The following is a 17,597-nucleotide window of genomic DNA, read 5'->3' as shown; positions in this document are numbered from 1 at the left end:
ATTCGGATAAGGAGATTCTATTTGTTAGTTTTCAAATTTTTATTTTCACTTCAAAAATCAAAACTTCGAGAATGGGTAGGACTTGGACACTCGTTGTTGAGTACTTACTTTTTTATTTTTTATTTTTTATTCAACGATATTTTAACGCCTATTTTATTGTTTACTGATTTTTTTGTATACTTTAAAAAACAAAAAACACCTGATACTTTTTTTAGTGGGTATCCAAATCAGAAGATGAGTACATAAATAGTGGGTATCCAAATATTATACCAATAATTTTTCTTAGAATTGAAAAAAAAAAAAAAAATTCACTTACAAATGTCACTTATCATTTTTTCACTCACAAAACAAGACATTTAAGCACTCTCAAAGGAAGGTTCCAACTTGTTATTCGCCCACGACATTCCGACTTGTTTTTAAGTTTAACATATTCGGATTTCTGGAAATTTAACCAAACTACCATTCTCCCTTCATATATGGAGATTCTTATTACGCTATACATACATTTACTAAACAACTCTTCAACAAGGACTGAGTGTCCCTTGGAACACTCAGACGCCCTCAAAACGCAACTCCGATGCAATTGTACGAGAGGCACAAAACCTTCATTTTCACGAACCATACATACGGAGGTGATCAAAGTCGACAATGAAAGTGCGTATTTCCATTGGAGCTAGTTCCACTACCAGTTTTGCAGGGTCGACAGGTCCACCCCTCACCACCTTGAACTCTTGGCCGGAACCTTCTACTTTCCATACTAACCTCCTCTTCTCCATCTCAGATCTTTCTTGATTGGCCGACAAACTCATCTCTGTCACTTTGCTGATCTGAAAAATAATAGAACCAAGTTAATCATTCACTAAAAAGAAAGATCATTCAATTTCAGTACTGGGAATCACGCGCTTATCCATTGCTTTTACCTTCTTTGTTGGGAACAACTTCTTTAGTTCCACATTCGCCAGTACAGAATAGTCTTTGTCTTCTCCAATCTTCAAATTTATCAAACAGCCACAAAAATTATGAATTCGAATATCTAGCACTGAAGTGAAAACTTACTGCAAACTAAAACCAAGAAGAGTAAGAGAGAAAGTGAGACCTCATATAGGTGGGCCAGCCGGAGGAGTACTTCCCGATTTTCAAGTTCCTGCAATGTTCAGGAAAGCAACAAACCAGATTACAATATGGAGTGGAGTACCGATATCAGAAACATGCCCATAATGCATCCCCCGAAATACCTGGAGTGTTATGACAGCAGTATTGTTTGGTAAAGCATAGGAAGGATCAATTCCAGAGAAAGTCAATGCATGAGAATTCACCCAATCATTTTCATCCTGCAAGAAGAAATTTCACCATTTGAGCATCGTGGCATGATAGCACTTGATCAACTTCAAGCACTTCCTCACCTGTTCTGTGAAGGCCAAAAGAAGCGGAGAATTTATCTCTTGCCCAAGCGTGCGACGCCACTTAGCACCTTCTCCAAGATTATCGATCCTCACGTAAAACTTCCCTTGGATCTGCACAATTGCATTTCGCCAACATGATTTCAATATCATGTTATGCTGAAGAAAACCGTTGAATGGAGAATGGAGGAAGAGGTCTTTCTTTGAATTCCAGCTCTAAACTAATTGTCTTTAAAAAGATCCATACGGTTGAATGTCAAATTTTTCCCATCCCAAGCTGGTGGAGTAAAATAATTATTATATGCTATGATAAACATGCTTGGGGATGTAGCTCAAGAGGTATACTTACAGTTAAACCTTCACACTTCTCAGGGATGCAAACTGTTTCATTCAGTACCTCACCAACACCTCGGGTATCATCATGAAGCAACCTCCTACAAAACAACAGAAGCATACTAGAGATAACGACAATGCAAGCAATCCTAATAATTTAAGTAATATGCATTACAGTAGAATAACAAGCATTATATTTATTTCTTCAAATAGAAAGAAAGCAAAGTTGATGGACACCTGTGGAGCATCAGCTCTATTTGACCATCTACCAAGCTAGTTCCTCCCACTGCACGATCAACCAAGACTGAAACTTCTGTACTGCCATCTTGAACATAAATTCCAAGATTAATCTGAAAGAATGATTAAAGGAGAAAAAGTCAAAAAGATGAGGAGAACATCAGATTCAAGTCAAGCTCAAATGGGGGTAACATAAATGAGAGAGGGATGGCATGGAGTGGGTTGGCTCTTGCGTTAAAGGTTTAATCCTACCTAAATCAACATCTTTGGTTTATATAACCTGAAACAACACTTAATCACTTGAGCCAAGCTATCATGGGATTGGATTGGATTGGATTGGATTGATAATTGTATTACAATGTCAAGCTTAAAAGTTTAATTTAACAGGCCATAGGGAGCTTCTGGCTTAACTGAGGAAATAGAGAACAAGAGATCCTCTAATACTAATGCATACTACACTAATATGGACTGCAATCATAATAGATCAAAGTTGAAGTGTGCCACAGAAGGAAGCATACAGGGTAATAGTTTCCAGCTATTGGTTGGTTCACTTGTAGGTCCCAATCTGTCCTGAAATCTCGAATCTGCCAGTCATTTGAAAGGAATAAATTAAGTTACCCTGAAACACTATGTAATCCAAAACAAACTTATGCATACTGCAGCTTCCAAGATATCTGGTTATCCATCCATGAAATTTAAACTTGGCAAAATAGCCAGGTTAAGAATTATTGTGAGAACATCAAAATAGGATGTTCCTGTATTTGTCACAGTGATAAATGATGCAACTAAAACTTCCAAGACCACAGTATATTAAACAATAAACAATAAGATCTAAGCGGTAACAAGTATCAAAATACCCGTTTAATGAAGTCCCGGCCATTAGAATCTGTGTAGAATGTCTTATTGGTCTTCACGGCTGTTGTAATTTGAGTTGTGATTTCCTTCCCAATCCCATCATCCGCAGGTATAGGCCCGATCTAAAGTGATGACCATAACAGTTAAAAAGACAAGTTCTATAATAACCACAACATGAAAATTTGTTTATCTTTTAACTACATCAGTACACAACTGTAAACTTACAGTGAACTCAATTTCAGCATGATCCTTTTGCTTGTACACCCTTGTAATCTGTTTGTGCGTGGCATTGTGTTAATATAAGTACCAACTTGTTCTGCAATAGTTACTATCCAAAAAAATTTAAACAAGTGCACTTCCTCGGTAAAAACTCACTCACTCTCGTATTGTTTAAGTGTTGTGCATGCACCAAAAAGAAGAGTATTATAGGATCAAATAAAACCATTACACTAAAGTTCACCTATTCATATGGAAATTTGCAAAACCTCAATTAATGTACATTGCATGACACCCAAAAGATTTTTTATCAAGGCACCTAGGTGAACTTTTTATAGAATTTCTTATGCAAATGAAAAAAGAGGAAAATCTAGAGTAAGGACCATAACATTTGTCTCCTAATTAATCGGAACTGCAAAAGTTAAGAAGGTTTGCTGATAAACATAGAGCATCAACTACATTTTCTTTGGCAATTGAATCACCTGAGATACCCATGGATTGAGCTGTTGATGTACTTCGTCTAGAACTGGACCACGCATGACAATTAGAGGAACCTGGAAAAAGGTTAAAACTTTGCTTAACCTCAGTCATTCAGTTCATCTAAATTGAAAAAAAAAAAAATCAGGAGCAAAAGATCATTCTTCATCAACAAAAAGTTTGGTCAAGTGCTAATATATTTGACTACCTTCCGTTCAGACTTTATAGGAACTGTGCTATTTGGTCGAAACACATATGCCCCAGACGCCTTCAGAAAGAATTAAAATCCCAAATGATAATCAATCACAAAAATATTTGAAGTACAATGAAAGCTACAAGATATTCTGTATGTTACCACCTGAGGATCTTTGTCAGTCCCGTCATTTCCACTATAATAACTATATGATTGTTCAGCAGATGATGTAACCTTCAATTAAAAATATATTACATAACAAATGTTAGCATTATTGATACATCAATCAGAAACTCACATTAAGTGAAAATCAATGTTTTAAAAGGTGCACCCTGAATTAAGTGAAAAAAATTAAGATTCAAAGACATATATATATATATATATATATATATATATATATGAATTGGGGAACATGAAAAGGAAAAGGAAATGAAACTATAAACTTCTGCTTTTATGCAGTGTCAAAACTATGCAGTGAGCATGCTATTAGACTACAAAAGAGACGCCAAGGGATAAAGAAAATGATATTAACTCAACATAAAAGTATGAGTAAGAAAAAAACATAAGCCTACCTGACTTCTGCTATTAACATAACGAGCAAGTTTTCCTTCATCTGCAGAATAATGCAGCTTTAAACTTCCTTTCCCAACTTCTATGGTCTTATTCATACTTCTCTCTGACGAGTATACTTTGGAAACAGTTGAACCACTACCTTTATCTCAAAAGTAAAATAATATAAGATAACATGTTTTGCTAGTGTGACAGGGCAAGATAAATTTGTTCAGCTGTAGATGAACAATGCATTACAATGTAAGTAGCATTACTAACCTGTCTGTTTTGCAATTGAGACAATGTAAGAACTGAAACCAATTGGTGGTACTGTCACTGAAAATGCTAGCCAATACTTGGGTGGTTCACCTGGAGTTTTACCCAAATATGCTCTAACATAGTAACTCCTTAACCTCAAAGAAGCGTTTGATAGGGGTAGAAGCTGAGCTTCAATTTCTGTTCCACTGGAATCCTGAACAGTAACCTTTTCATTGGAAATCTGTAACAAATTTGTGTTGCAGTCAGCCACATAGAAGTGACCATCAAATTTTAAGGTTATGTTAATTTCCAACAAGCACTGTAAAATTTAATCCATAAAAAAGATGGCTCTTTCAGATGATACAACATCTACATTTATCGGATTATTAAACAAAGTACAGAATGGTGCCTTTCATCGTAAGTTGCTAGAAATACACGTCATGGCTCTAAGAAAAGCAAAAAGATGATGAAAGATATGGATGATATAAGAAGACTTGATTAACATTAAAACTGTCAATAAGAGACAATGATCAGATATAATATCAATAAGCACATCATTAAAGGTTAAAGAAAGAAAGAAGAAGTAAAATTAGTACTCACGGGGATACGTATCACTTCTTCTCTCTTCCAACCAAGTGGATTGTAGACAACAACAACCTGCAAGGAGGATTCCGTATGATGTTAAAATGATATGAAAGGCCAGTAGTTTGACGTAAGCATACAGCTTAAGAAGTTATAGCATGCTTACCAAGTTTTTTCCATTAGACAAGACAGCTTCTGATGGAGGACAATAACTAATATTTAGGAGAGGACACTGCCAACAAATCAATATGCCGGATTAAATAGATGCTCAACTCAGTTCTTGGAAAATAATGTACAAAAGAGATTTCATAAGTAAAGTTATGATCTTATAAAAAAAATAGTAATGTTATGACAATTGGGGAAGGGGTAATTTGAACTTGGTATCTCCTGTTCACAGGAGTGGTGTGGCTACCAACTGGTTTATGTCCTGTCCCTGTCAAATTTTCACCAAAATACCAAAAACAAAAGGATATAATGATTCAAATGTCTTTTTACCCCTTGTGGATAAGGATTTGCTAGCATAGTATGCATAAAAGATACACATGCACGTACAAGTTTTAAATTCAACCACTGTACGTAATTTGTCTACTCTTCCAGTGCACGAACTTTTCAAATTTCAATTTTTTTATAAAGAGTCAGTGCACACACTTTTCAACCTTCATAGTATAAAAGAAATTCGTGCTAAGTTTTAAAATATATTGCCTGTTGAAAATTTGTGACAGTTTGCTCCTGTCCGGATCTTGATTCTGACTTGGAAAGGTAAGCAAGAGAGGAAGCAACCACCTTTTCAGCCTGCAGAGAGATATGAATATATGATTTACATATTAAATCAAAATAAATACCAACAACGATAAGAAAAAGTGTAATGGGAACATTGGAAGATAAAGTGACTTTGACCTGTAAATAGCCTATTGACAGTCGCATTGCATAATCAGCAGCAACATGCTGTCTTTCTGTACCACTAACTGCATCATGATGTTGAGCAATAGCCAAAGCATCAGCTAATGCATCAGTGTTTGGTCCAGAATCACTTCTGCCTCGAAAGAATTCCAATTGCCTAGCTGCCTATTAGCAGAACAAGGAAAGCAATAGTAGTTAGAAAACCTATAAGGACCAACCTACTTGACACTAGAACCACATCACAAAAAGAGACGGGAGATCTTACCTGATAGTAACCACTCATACTTCTGACATAACCTTTAAGGGCTGGACGACTTGTAAAATAACCAGTCCAATATGCATTAGGTTTATCTGCATACCTGAAATTGGTACCGCTTAATACAAAGACTTAGAAATGTATGATAAGTAGGATTAAAAGGAAAGATTTGTTAAACTCACGGGAAGAAATCATCAGTTTTTAGAGGCCATTGTTCATTTGTCGCATATTTTGCATCAGTGTAGATTGATGGGGTTGAATACAATGCATTGACACGCCCATCCTATTTTCCAAATGAAACCAAATTTTCAAATTATCACTTACAATCTCATAGTTTAAAGGCTGGGATGAAACAATATAAGTCTTCTTGGTACATTCATTGTCTAGACGCCGTACTATAAGTACCTGATTGACATAATGAATGAATTTGTCCATCTGTCTGAACCATGAATATGCATATTGATAGCGGAAATCTGTCCCCATGTTCCACATAATATGGTTTGTTCTTGTCACATTAGCCTAAAGGGGGAAAAAAAATTATTTACTGAATGCAACTGATAATCAAGTAAGAGAAGCCAGAGGGAAAACAGAAAAACATTATAGTTAATACAATTTGTTTTAGGCCCTACCTGTGCTAAAGCAGCTGCTACAAAGTCGTTGACTCGCTCTTGAACATTGTAGTCGAACATGAGAACGTCATCCTTCATACAAATTTCCCAAGTGAAAAAGGAGCTCAAGACTCAAGAAATAAAAAATGCATTGTATGAACCTTTTAGGAACCGTACCTGAATAGGGGGTGACACATCATTTATTTCAAACACGAAACCATCAGGGGGATCATAATGTCTGGGGAAAATGCCTGTGAAAATCTGCAAATGAATTTTGCAACACAGAGAGCCAATGAATTCTAAATAACTGAAAGTACATTTTTATAAATGTGCTTTAGGAACAGAGAAAGAAAAGTGTGTTATCAAGTTGAATACTGTGGAAATTAAAGAAAGATGACCTGCGAAGATGAAGCAAGGGATCTAGAACCCTGCCATATAAATTCAAGAGTCTTATCCCGGAGTCGCTTAGCTCTATCTTGGTAATCTATTCGAGCGAAAAAGAGGGAATCGAATCCTAACTGCAATGAGCATTAATTTTCTAGTAAGTTCCAATTGCAATAAGCCAATAAGCGATGATTGATGAAAGAAAAAGTGGGTAGATTACATATCATACCTCAGCACCAAGCAGGTAAGCTTGAACAGCAGAGTGGCCAAAAGGGTCAATCTGCCAGCCGATTCGAGGAACCTGACCAAATTCTTTCAGAATAAATTGATGGCCTAAAGTTGTCTGATCAATCAAGTCCATGTAATGCGGGGTGGCCTCGTCGTGCATACACATTCCTCCATTTCTTCAATACCCAAACCAAAAAATGCTTCTAAGAATTTAAGTAACAATTGAGTTAAAAAAATGTGCAAAGAAAGAAATATTTACATGAACTCGAGCTGACCAGAGCTGACCAGCTCCTTGACTTTAGCCTTCAAGGCCGGGCTTTGCTGTCTCCACCATCTCTGAAAGAATGCAATCTCGACATAGATGAACTTCCGATTCTTCTCCTCCAGCAAAGCCGAAATTACAGAGTCGAGGACGTTCTGAACGCAAGCGCCGCGAATTGAGTTGTTGGCGCCTACGAAGTACTGGTCAACGGTCTTAAGCCACCCGACGTCGTCGTGAGAGTGGGGAACTAAATGAACATTGATTTTTCCGGGGACAATTCCCGCCGTCGTGTTATAAGCTATGTACTCCGATTTTGCTCCCGGTAACCCAGCCAATAAGACCGCCGTCACCGCCGTGAACAGAAACAACGCCGCAGCGGTAGAAGCCATATACTGAAATTATTTACTCAGAGATTGCCTGAAAGAGCATATCAATAAGCGATCGGTCTCTCTCACTGGACTTGCTTCACCGGAAAGCGAGAACTTCTTTTCTTGTCTAGTACCGGAGGTCTGGCGCGTGTCATTTTAATGATGATGATCATGAAAGTGATGGTTTGGTTTTAATTATTTTTTAATTTCCAACGGATATACACAAAATTTTCTTCACTTATTATCCTATGACAAGTCCAGCCCATGCTTAACCCACGGGCTATTGATGGCAATCTCCAATATGTAGCCCAAAATTGGATTAGGCCCACTCAAATCGGGATGTGCCGTTGTAGTATGGTCGGTGCAATCCATAGGTTTCCCATTTAAACCCTAATTGAGGTTTTCAGAATTCAGAATTCGAAATCCCAACCATGGAAGACACGTTTAAAGTTCGAGTAGGCAAAATCTTCGGCTCGCTAGCCGGTTCATTGCCATCGCCGTCGCCATCGAGCTGTCCACCGTCGTCTCTGAGTTCGCTATGGTCCCTAACAGACGAGGAAATGGAGAGGAGGGAATGGAACAGAGACAAGGGCAGCCCCGAACCCGAAGCTGAACCCCTACCCTTCTACTCAAAATCAAAGCCAAAGTCAAAGAATGATTTCAGTGACGACCTGGAGGAGGACCTTCTAGACCTTGACGACGACTTGGAAGACAAAGAAGAAGACGAGGAGGAAGATGCATCTGCTTCTTCTTCCACTCAGCCTGCAACAAAGCCCAAGCCAGACGACTACAACGAAGAGGAGTGGGAAATTAAATCCTCAATCGGCTGGGACTGTACTCTCGACTTCGAGGTATTTATCATTCTATCTTGATTAGATTATCATGCCATCACTATGTAGTGTAATTCGATGTTTGAGCAAATCCGAAATCAGTATTGTAATGATGATTGATCCTAATTCCTGTGAACATTAAATAAGTGCTGAATCAAATTGTAATGATGATTGAGGGTTGGGACTGCCTGTATTAACCTAACCTGTATTTTTCTTGTGTATGCAGGATGAGGAAGATGGATATGACAAAGTGGCTGTTGGCAAGGAAACTGCTGGAGATCGCTTGTATATGAGGGATGTCAACGACTATGGTATCGACATAGACACTCAAGATGAGGTTCCTAGTTCCATCAAGGATTTCACTAGAGACCCACGTGCCAATCACCTGGCAGCTAAGATTAGGCTCCAACAAGATGCTGAAGCAGCTCAAAAAATTGACTCCCTCAGGGGTTCTGGGAACGGTGCACCATCTGCCATAGCTGCTGAAAACATCTCTGAAGATGCTCCCAACCCGAAGTCGATTCTGAAGAGGAAGAATGATAATCAATTAGACTCGTCTAAAACACAAAAACGCGTCCGGTTTGACTCTAACTGCAAAAGTAATGAAGATGCAGAGGGTGAGGGAGCCAAAGATGTTACTGTAGAAACTCATTCAAATGAAAATCCTGCAGTTCCGGATTATATACGAAATCCTTCAAGATATACGCATTATACGTTTGATTCATCAGGTGATGTAGATGAGGAGTCTAACAAGCAAGCCTATATGGACTTCCTTAATCTGGTGAGGAAATCAAATTCTATGGAACCACAGGCTGAGGATGCTTCTGTTGATCTTTCAAAACCTGTCACATTTATACCGAGAAAGAAATCAAGCGATGCTGTAATGATAGAATACGATGGGGAGTCAGAGAGACCAGGAGGTGATAGAAGGGAATCTGCGGCTTGTAAAGTGATGCCACTTGCCATTGCAGCGGAGGATAACGAAGATGTTTGCGCAATGGAGGAAGATGAACCGGATACAACAACGGATGGAAGAAGCAGCATACAGAGAACTGGACGCCAATACCGGACAAAAACCAGTTTGGAATTCGATGAGTGAATAAATTTTTCACTTATAGACGGACATGTGACATTTCAGAGTTAAGTAAACTGCCATTTTCATTTTCGTGTAATGTAATGATGTATTTCTCTAACAAAGCTGCGATTGAATGCTTACTGGTTTGCAATTTTGCATTCTTCATAACCCCTACGTGATTTGCTTGATAATTTCTGGAACGATAAAAACCTAATTCCAAGTCCCCTGTTAAGGAAGGGTGAATAATATTCAAGCAAGAATTAAACTTTTCTAGACAAGGGAAATAAACTTGAGCAGTCCGGGGAGCAGCTTTTTCATGCCGGAAATAGCAAATGCCTTCACGCATTGCACTGAAATCTACTTTTCTGGACTCCCGAGGGAATCTAATATCGACTTGGTCAAAACAAAAATAAATAAATAAATGACATAGGAAATATGGATCGATGATATATTAGATGAGTAGAATGCATCGTTACCCCATCCCATTCCACTATATATGCCCAAAAGAGCAGACGGGGAACGGGGGTGAATGCAAGGTTCCTAGTTTTTGACCGAAATACTGATATTTCAATTCAATTTTCTCTCTTGACATGTGAGTTACAAAATGTTTCCATGGTTTGACATGTGCCTTTTCTGTGCATTTGAAGCACAATCTCCCAAAGCATAGAGGTTAGATCAGCCCCGACGGAATTACAGAACAATACAACAATAAACCCACAACCTGGAGTTGTTGCAAAGTCAAGAGCCTAAATAACAGTTTCATCACCTAGAACAAGCGCTTCCTGCAACCTGTGGCACCACAATGGCAGAACATCTTTTTCACTTTCCCATCGGGACCCATGACACTGTCAAGGGCATAGCCATAGTCATATGTGAGCTCCTGTCATAAATCCAAAAATAATGTCAGCCACTCCAAAATTAAGTTTAAGATCCAAGTACTGGAACTCGCAGTTAAAGTCCACATAAAGAAGATTCCAAGCACGTCCAACAGAGAACAAATTCATATCAGGATCCTAAAATCAACAGAATTTAAAGCACCAAGACATTAACCTTGTTGGCTACAAAGTTCATAAACACACAACCCATTACTCCTTTTAAAAATGTTACCAGCATTTTTATCTCGGAACATTCCCATTTTCAACCTCAAACAAACAAGATTGACTGATGATGAAAACGACCAAGAGAAAGAGAGATAGAGAAAGAGGGACCTGCAGAGGAGGTATGTTGTCCGCAGCAAACAGCATCACCCGAGCTAGTTTTAAGTCGTGGTGTGAGCTCAACACAGACTGGACAAACAGATTAGGCTCACAACTGTGATTTATAAATCTTGCTATGTTTCCACTTGAACCTGCATCAATGCAGAACTCTGGCCCGCTATCAGAGCTCTGATCATCAGGTCTCTCCAGTGAATGAACTGCTGGTATGGATACAGCTTGTGATCGCCTCTGTCAAAAAGATAAATGAGACAAATATCTCTGGGGTGCCCCTCAGCAAGATCAAAATACATTAATTGACAAAGAAAGATGTCATATGAAATGGCAGAGTGTAATTGAGTTTAACACAAAACATACAAATGGCTGTTTCCTCACAGAGATCCACATGGTCATGAAGGTGACGTCATTAGATAGAAAGCCACTTGTGGGCAGTGTTCATCCAAAAATAGTCATATGTTCTAACAACTACAAGTTTACAAAATAGTCATTCTCTGCCAACATTTCATTATCAAGTTTGTCTGTACATACAAAAACTTTGTGATTAAATTCTTCCATACATCAAAGCCAAAATATAAACCATCATCAACAATTCTTAAAAATATATCAGAACAACCATTAACTACCGAGATAATTAATTCATGCATGCAGAAACCAAGTAGGAGATTCAGTTTGCACGCACTAGGTTTTTAAAGCTATCAAATAAAGATGTGATCTTTTATCAAACAGTACAGAAAGCCACAGAGAGACTTCAAACTGGAAATGACAAATGCATTTCATATTGGAAAGTTGAATACAGCTGCAGTGGAAATACCTCTCTTCCATCCAGCCCCTTCATCGTTTGCAAGCAATCCATGTCAAATATGTAATAGTTCTCTAAGGCACTATCTACATCTTCTGTCCTTCTAATTACTCCTATGTACTCGCAGACTGGTGCTCCAGAAGGTATAAAATCCCATGATCTAACAGCCCATCCCTTCATTGGTGTCCGGAAAACCTGCTAATGCCCACTATTTAGAACCTTCATTTTAAACATGTACCACTTTGACAATAGCTAAGCAGTGATATTTGTGTAATCATGTGTTTATGTTCGATATAACCAAACAAAGTAGCAGCAATAACACCACCTCAAAACGATACTTCAGCCCTCTCTGAGAAGTACGATTGATGCAAGAAAGTCCACAACCACATTTTGGACCACATTCAAACACTACATCCTTCGCCTCAATTAATCTGGAAGATAAAACATATGCAAAAGTAGCCTCAAATAAGAAGTTAAGAACATAAAGCAATAACATCAGCCAAAACTATTAGGCATCTAATATCAAAATTTCATGTAGATACATTGATACAGCATCATGTTTAATGTCTTGCTCACCTGCCACCATCACGCTGCACATATGGGAAATCATCGCCATTAAGCATGGTGCATGCACAAGTCTTGGGGTCTGTGCAAGAACCTTTGCAATTGCATCCAGTGGCATCTGTGGGAAGCTTCACATTTTGCGCAACTTGGATAGACTTACAATACGTGAAACCTGAAATTTAAGAATTTGACACCAGATTATTGTACTTGCCCTAGTCTAGAATAGAAAATCATTCAAGTGACTGTTTGAACAAATTGGAGGAGACCACATGTCCATGAAAAAGTTCAACCGCCACATCTAGGAATTGGACACAATCATGTAGTGTGAAATAGATGATTAATGAGATGTTAAAATTTGAGATTGACAACTCAATGATAATTAGGGAAAATTTATTTTATTCAGATGCACATGTGCGTCCAAGACGGGGAAAATTTCTAAAATTTGATAATTCAACTTGCCTGTGGGTGCAACAGGTGGATCATCAACCAAATTGGTAGCCGGAATGGGAACATCCTCTTGGCCCCCACTGATGTCCTCACACACCAATCTTAGTAATAAAACAAAAGAATGTAATTACAATTACAATTTGAAACGAAGTTTAAAATATGTTAACATTTTAACTGTGTTCCACCAAATACCCGCGTATTTCTGCTACAGACTGCGGTACACGTCCATTGATAAATTGAACCTGCTAAACGATTGAGCATGTTAAAGAAAATAATAACTCAAATACATAGTTGCTCACTGATTCACCATGCTAGACATGTCAAAATGAAAATGAGACAAGACATTCTGAAATTCTGAGTCTATAAACAGGAATAACCCACTGAGATATATTACCATACCTAGAGATAATAATGCAATCTAGTTCAATTGTGAGCACAGGCACAACAACAAAATTGAGCAAAAAAATTGAAATAGAAAAGCAGGGCCAAAACATTGGTTAAAGTTAAACAGAGGAATTAAAAATAACAGCAGTAGCATAACAAATTACATTAAGGACTAAAGCATGCTTGCTAGGAAAGAAAAAAGTGAGAAAATTTCCGATATTAAAATAGAATTGTCTTCAAATGATGTGACACCAGAGCAGACTAAGAAAAAAGAGGACTCTGGTGCACCTTATTATGAATAATTATAGTACCAAATAAGACTTAAGTAAACTCTAATAGTCTCTTCTGTATTATGAATATCAAGATACATATTTATATCTTGAATGTACACTAATCCCATCGTAATAACTTAGAAATGGTAGCACACAAAAAAATTACAGATTATGTGACAAAACAAAATAATTCCTCCGTTTGCTAACTAATAACAGAAGAATTTCTACACATAGTCTGGACAAAAATTGCCTCAAATAAGGCTCTTCTTGTCGGTAATGGAAAAAAGTACTACTGAAAAAAAATATAACCTGGTTAGTGGTCAACACTGGCTGCCCTTCAATACGCCTAAGACGATACTTAAAAACAGTAAATCCAGAAAGACCCTTCTCTGCCCAATACTGAACAACCTGTAAAATGAAAGTTAAAGTTAGTCAGAAGCAAAAAGGTCGATCTACCATTTCTTTATATGCAACTACTTGACTAATTGTTTCATTGTTAACATCAGCAGAAAGTTCAACAAACAAGTAGTGCTTGATAATTAAAGTGATAGCTATGGTTTTAGTGAGATATAGAGAAAACAAATAGTAAAAATAGTAAATAACATGCTTCAGAGAATTTTACCTTGTACAAACCATCGTAAGTGTAAACTTTGCCAACATAACTACTTTTACAATCATGCCCACGAACTACTCTAACAGGTACACATTGGTCCACACAATTCTGCAATTTGTGAGAACATATAAAATTCTTAGATTGTTTGTGATTATCGATTGGAACCTATAGACCAAAGGTTCAGATAATTGGATATCCTCATGTCGCCGTTAAAAACCAAATCCTTACTTGTGGTCCTTGTTAGAGAATAACTCATACATTTGAAAAGAGAACTTATAACTATCAGTTTAATTTATAGATTGATTCATAAGAATACCTGATATATAGGACTAAGTTACTTTGAAGCAGTGACAACTAACAAGAAACCAACACAAGTTAACTACTCTGATATAGCCAACTCACATTGCAAACACACAGGACGAACAATAAAATGAATGTATAAACAACTACCATTCCAAATGGAAAAGGAGAACAAAATTGTAAAACAAAAAGTAGAAGACTCTAAATGCACACCTTGAGCGCTAAATTACCACGTTCTAGAACTTGGTCTCGAATTTGACGCTTATCACCTGTCAAATTATGACCACCTTGGCCAGTATACACAACATCCTCAGCATTATCCAAATCATCCTCATACATGCCAGATATAACAATGGCCACTGCAAGTGGAAATGTGTAGTTACTGTACTCCTGCATTAACAACAAGGGGAAAATCTGAAGTTGCTTCTTATTTATTAACTTAGACTAGAACATCATACGAGCAAAAGAAAAGAGGACCAACATCAACATCAACACTTTTGGACGTTTGTATATTACATACTAATCACAGTAGAGACAACCCCCTACCCACCAAACAATATGTTAAATTGTTAATAATGAAATAAATATACAAGTGATAATAAATAAAAAAAAATTGTAGGTTTATTCTCAAGTTTTCAAGTCCACAGAGGAAAAAGTATGCATTACCCCTTTGCCGTAGTTTTGCCCCATATAGTCAATCCCATTCAGCCAGTGGCTATGAAAACCAACAGCAACCATTTCAGCCCGAGAATAGAACTGATGCCCAACATCAATACCTGCCAGGAAGGGAAACTTTAGCACCCACAAATAAAAATCTTCGGAAAAAAGAGAGTACATATTTCAAAAGCAACTGTTTTCAATTTTTTTTTTTTTTTTTGAGAAGAAACAATTTTATTAAAGAATAGAGTAACTGTTTTCAATTATCAATCTCATAAACATATCATAATCAAACCAAAATGTATTTCAGTCAACAAAACCAATAAAAGCACATGGCATAAAGGCACAATCAACCAAAGTGAGAATCACAAACCTGGAATGCTTCCGATTCTTTTAGTGGCATTCAAAATTTCTTTTCTCTCCATCATCTGCTAGACATTATAATTTAAAAGCAAGAGAAAAACAGGGGCAGATTACATCAGACCTTATAATCATGAATGTGACCATCATATTCCCAACAGGAACATCATTCTTTTACTCACTAACACGAATTTTATTATTAAAGAAAGGTACAAGAAAGACAAACATGTCCATCAAAATCAGGATAAGCTAATTGCATTAAAATAAAAAAAAATTCCCCAATCAACAAGAATAACACTAAAAGGAACATCATTGACTGTTATTACAAAACAAAGTTGTCATATTGATATCAAGTAGGAAACTCATAAAACAAGAGTCGTGTCACAACGATTAACACCAGCACCAATGTTCCATTCATTTTCCCATTACTTCAGAATTCCTAAGAATAGTACATCAGAATCACTTTACAAAACAGAAGTATCTGCACAGCACTTGCACCTAAGATCGTTTGAATTTAAAATATATGACATTGTGAAAACACAAAGAATATGTCTATCATGAGAAGACAGTGATTAGGCAAGAATCATTCTGACTTGCCTTGGATACTGCCTTCAAATCAGGTCGTTTTGACGCCTTTGCCTCTGGCGGGGAAGCCTCTTTCTGCGGAAATTTGTTCATTTAGGGAAACATATTAAAGACCAAAATGCTCAGTCTCGAGACCACATGCATGTTAAGCAAAAGAGTAAGTAAGATAAACTGACCTTAGATTTTTTCGAAGATTTCGAGCCCTTTTTTGCGGATTTGGAGGCCTTCTTATCAGCCTCCACTTTTCTGCACCTCATTTCTTCTTCCTATGAATCAAATTTCTAAAAGTTGACCGTACTTCTTACACAAACATTTTCAACATTTAAACATGCAAATAGGGTAAAATCTGAGCTCAATCCTCATGAGGACAAACCTGTACGAAATAAAGGTAATGCTTGTTGAACAGCCTGAGGGTCTCTTTGACCTTAGCATGGTCGCTCTTCTCAACCGAAGAATCAGTGGGTTTGCTGGCTCCGCCTTCTAAACCACCGTTAGAGCCGGCGTCGCCAGCCTCATTTTTAGCATGGGAACTTTTTCCACCGTCGACATTGGGTCTTTTGCTGAGGCTACCTCCGTCTCCCCCTCCGTCTTGCTCTCCTCCGTCTCTGTGCTCATCAAGTAATGCAACTCTCTTGCGGATCAGGAGTTGCTTCTGGGGTTTCTCTTTGCCCTTAAGGCGAGAACTAGTTCTCCTTCGCGGCGGCGAAGAAATCTCGTTTTTGGAATGTGGGTCTGCAGCGTCAGCGCCTCCTTCAGCATCGGCGGAGCTCTGAACCAGAGATTTCACCACCATTTTTCACTCACTCGAAGGTATCTGCAGAAGCGAGAGAGTGATTTTGGGAAAAACTTGAGATTCTAGGGTTTATCAGGAGGCGTCGAGTCACACATGAAAATTGGAGCCTTGGTTTAGGGAGCTGAGAGAGAGGGAGAGAGTGTGTGTGTGGGGGAGCGTGGGGGCGTATTCGTGGGTTTGCTGGCGTCACTGTTGACTGTCGTGTACTGGTTTCGGAAGAGTACGGACAGGCCTTGATTCCCGCCCTCGCCCCTTCATCACCATTCCTCCCTCCCTCTCCTTCACTTTAGGCTTGAGGCTTGAACGCTCCTCAGATTTGGCCTCTTCCCGAGGAAGGAAGGGTATTCTTGTCAAATCGAAACTAGAGTTTCCATAATTAGATACATTTTCCCTTGTAAATTGGTGTATTGTCAGATTTTAGACATTTATGGGTATTTTTCCTTACTTGTAAAATTCCTTTTCTGATATTTTTCTAAGATAATTAAATTGTAAAATAAAGTTTTTAATATGTTTATGGATATTCTTGGTCCTCAAAAAATATAGATACAATACTCTTTGACAGTAAAGGCACGGTACTCTTAGGTAGGTAACGAAGATA

General features: G+C 37.8%; 3 protein-coding genes across 3 annotated transcripts; 1 reads left to right on the top strand and 2 right to left on the bottom strand.

Annotated features, from left to right (window-relative positions):
* Positions 1-355: 355 nt before the first annotated feature.
* Positions 356-8,297, bottom strand: LOC103442078 (alpha-mannosidase At3g26720). The gene is made up of 27 exons (XM_008380825.4): positions 7,736-8,297; positions 7,478-7,652; positions 7,263-7,382; positions 7,042-7,125; positions 6,886-6,957; positions 6,662-6,775; positions 6,439-6,539; positions 6,266-6,359; positions 5,998-6,165; positions 5,803-5,892; positions 5,267-5,332; positions 5,119-5,175; positions 4,540-4,759; positions 4,284-4,423; positions 3,877-3,945; positions 3,727-3,786; positions 3,524-3,595; positions 3,051-3,098; positions 2,828-2,947; positions 2,489-2,554; positions 1,971-2,083; positions 1,750-1,834; positions 1,404-1,514; positions 1,236-1,331; positions 1,097-1,144; positions 921-989; positions 356-827 (listed from the first exon to the last, which is right to left on the bottom strand). Exons 1-27 carry the CDS (start codon positions 8,125-8,127, stop codon positions 612-614), a joined length of 3,066 nt encoding a protein of 1,021 aa, XP_008379047.3. The 5' UTR covers positions 8,128-8,297; the 3' UTR covers positions 356-611.
* Positions 8,298-8,483: 186 nt separating this feature from the next.
* LOC103442079 (uncharacterized) lies at positions 8,484-10,151 on the top strand. The gene is made up of 2 exons (XM_008380826.4): positions 8,484-8,957; positions 9,163-10,151. The coding sequence occupies exons 1-2, from the start codon at positions 8,538-8,540 to the stop codon at positions 10,033-10,035; spliced, it is 1,293 nt and encodes a 430-aa protein (XP_008379048.3). The 5' UTR covers positions 8,484-8,537; the 3' UTR covers positions 10,036-10,151.
* Positions 10,152-10,433: 282 nt separating this feature from the next.
* LOC103442704 (histone-lysine N-methyltransferase, H3 lysine-9 specific SUVH4) lies at positions 10,434-17,454 on the bottom strand. Its single transcript, XM_029107613.2, has 15 exons — positions 16,580-17,454; positions 16,383-16,472; positions 16,219-16,281; positions 15,635-15,689; positions 15,271-15,380; positions 14,818-14,994; positions 14,314-14,412; positions 14,001-14,099; positions 13,228-13,277; positions 13,048-13,136; positions 12,601-12,760; positions 12,350-12,455; positions 12,037-12,219; positions 11,220-11,456; positions 10,434-10,891 (listed from the first exon to the last, which is right to left on the bottom strand). The coding sequence occupies exons 1-15, from the start codon at positions 16,997-16,999 to the stop codon at positions 10,778-10,780; spliced, it is 2,052 nt and encodes a 683-aa protein (XP_028963446.2). The 5' UTR covers positions 17,000-17,454; the 3' UTR covers positions 10,434-10,777.
* Positions 17,455-17,597: the final 143 nt, after the last annotated feature.

The sequence above is a fragment of the Malus domestica genome, chromosome 09 (assembly GCF_042453785.1).
Source record: "Malus domestica chromosome 09, GDT2T_hap1".
Classification (NCBI taxonomy): domain Eukaryota; kingdom Viridiplantae; phylum Streptophyta; class Magnoliopsida; order Rosales; family Rosaceae; genus Malus; species Malus domestica.
This window is presented reverse-complemented; position numbering and strand designations above follow the sequence as displayed.

What these genes read in the sequence shown, in the direction of transcription:
- LOC103442079 (XM_008380826.4), top strand. Translation starts at nt 8,538, where the DNA reads ATGGAAGACACGTTTAAAGTTCGAGTAGGCAAAATCTTCGGCTCGCTA. An exon ending in ACTGTACTCTCGACTTCGAG is followed by an intron (nt 8,958 to 9,162) that starts GTATTTATCATT and finishes TTGTGTATGCAG; the next exon opens with GATGAGGAAGATGGATATGA.
- LOC103442704 (XM_029107613.2), bottom strand. Translation starts at nt 16,999, where the DNA reads ATGGTGGTGAAATCTCTGGTTCAGAGCTCCGCCGATGCTGAAGGAGGC. An exon ending in AATCTTCGAAAAAATCTAAG is followed by an intron (nt 16,282 to 16,382) that starts GTCAGTTTATCT and finishes AAATTTCCGCAG; the next exon opens with AAAGAGGCTTCCCCGCCAGA. An exon ending in CAGTGTTGACCACTAACCAG is followed by an intron (nt 13,278 to 14,000) that starts GTTATATTTTTT and finishes ATCGTTTAGCAG; the next exon opens with GTTCAATTTATCAATGGACG.
- LOC103442078 (XM_008380825.4), bottom strand. Translation starts at nt 8,127, where the DNA reads ATGGCTTCTACCGCTGCGGCGTTGTTTCTGTTCACGGCGGTGACGGCG. An exon ending in TCTGGTCAGCTCGAGTTCAT is followed by an intron (nt 7,653 to 7,735) that starts GTAAATATTTCT and finishes TGGGTATTGAAG; the next exon opens with AAATGGAGGAATGTGTATGC. An exon ending in CTGCTGTCATAACACTCCAG is followed by an intron (nt 1,145 to 1,235) that starts GTATTTCGGGGG and finishes TGAACATTGCAG; the next exon opens with GAACTTGAAAATCGGGAAGT.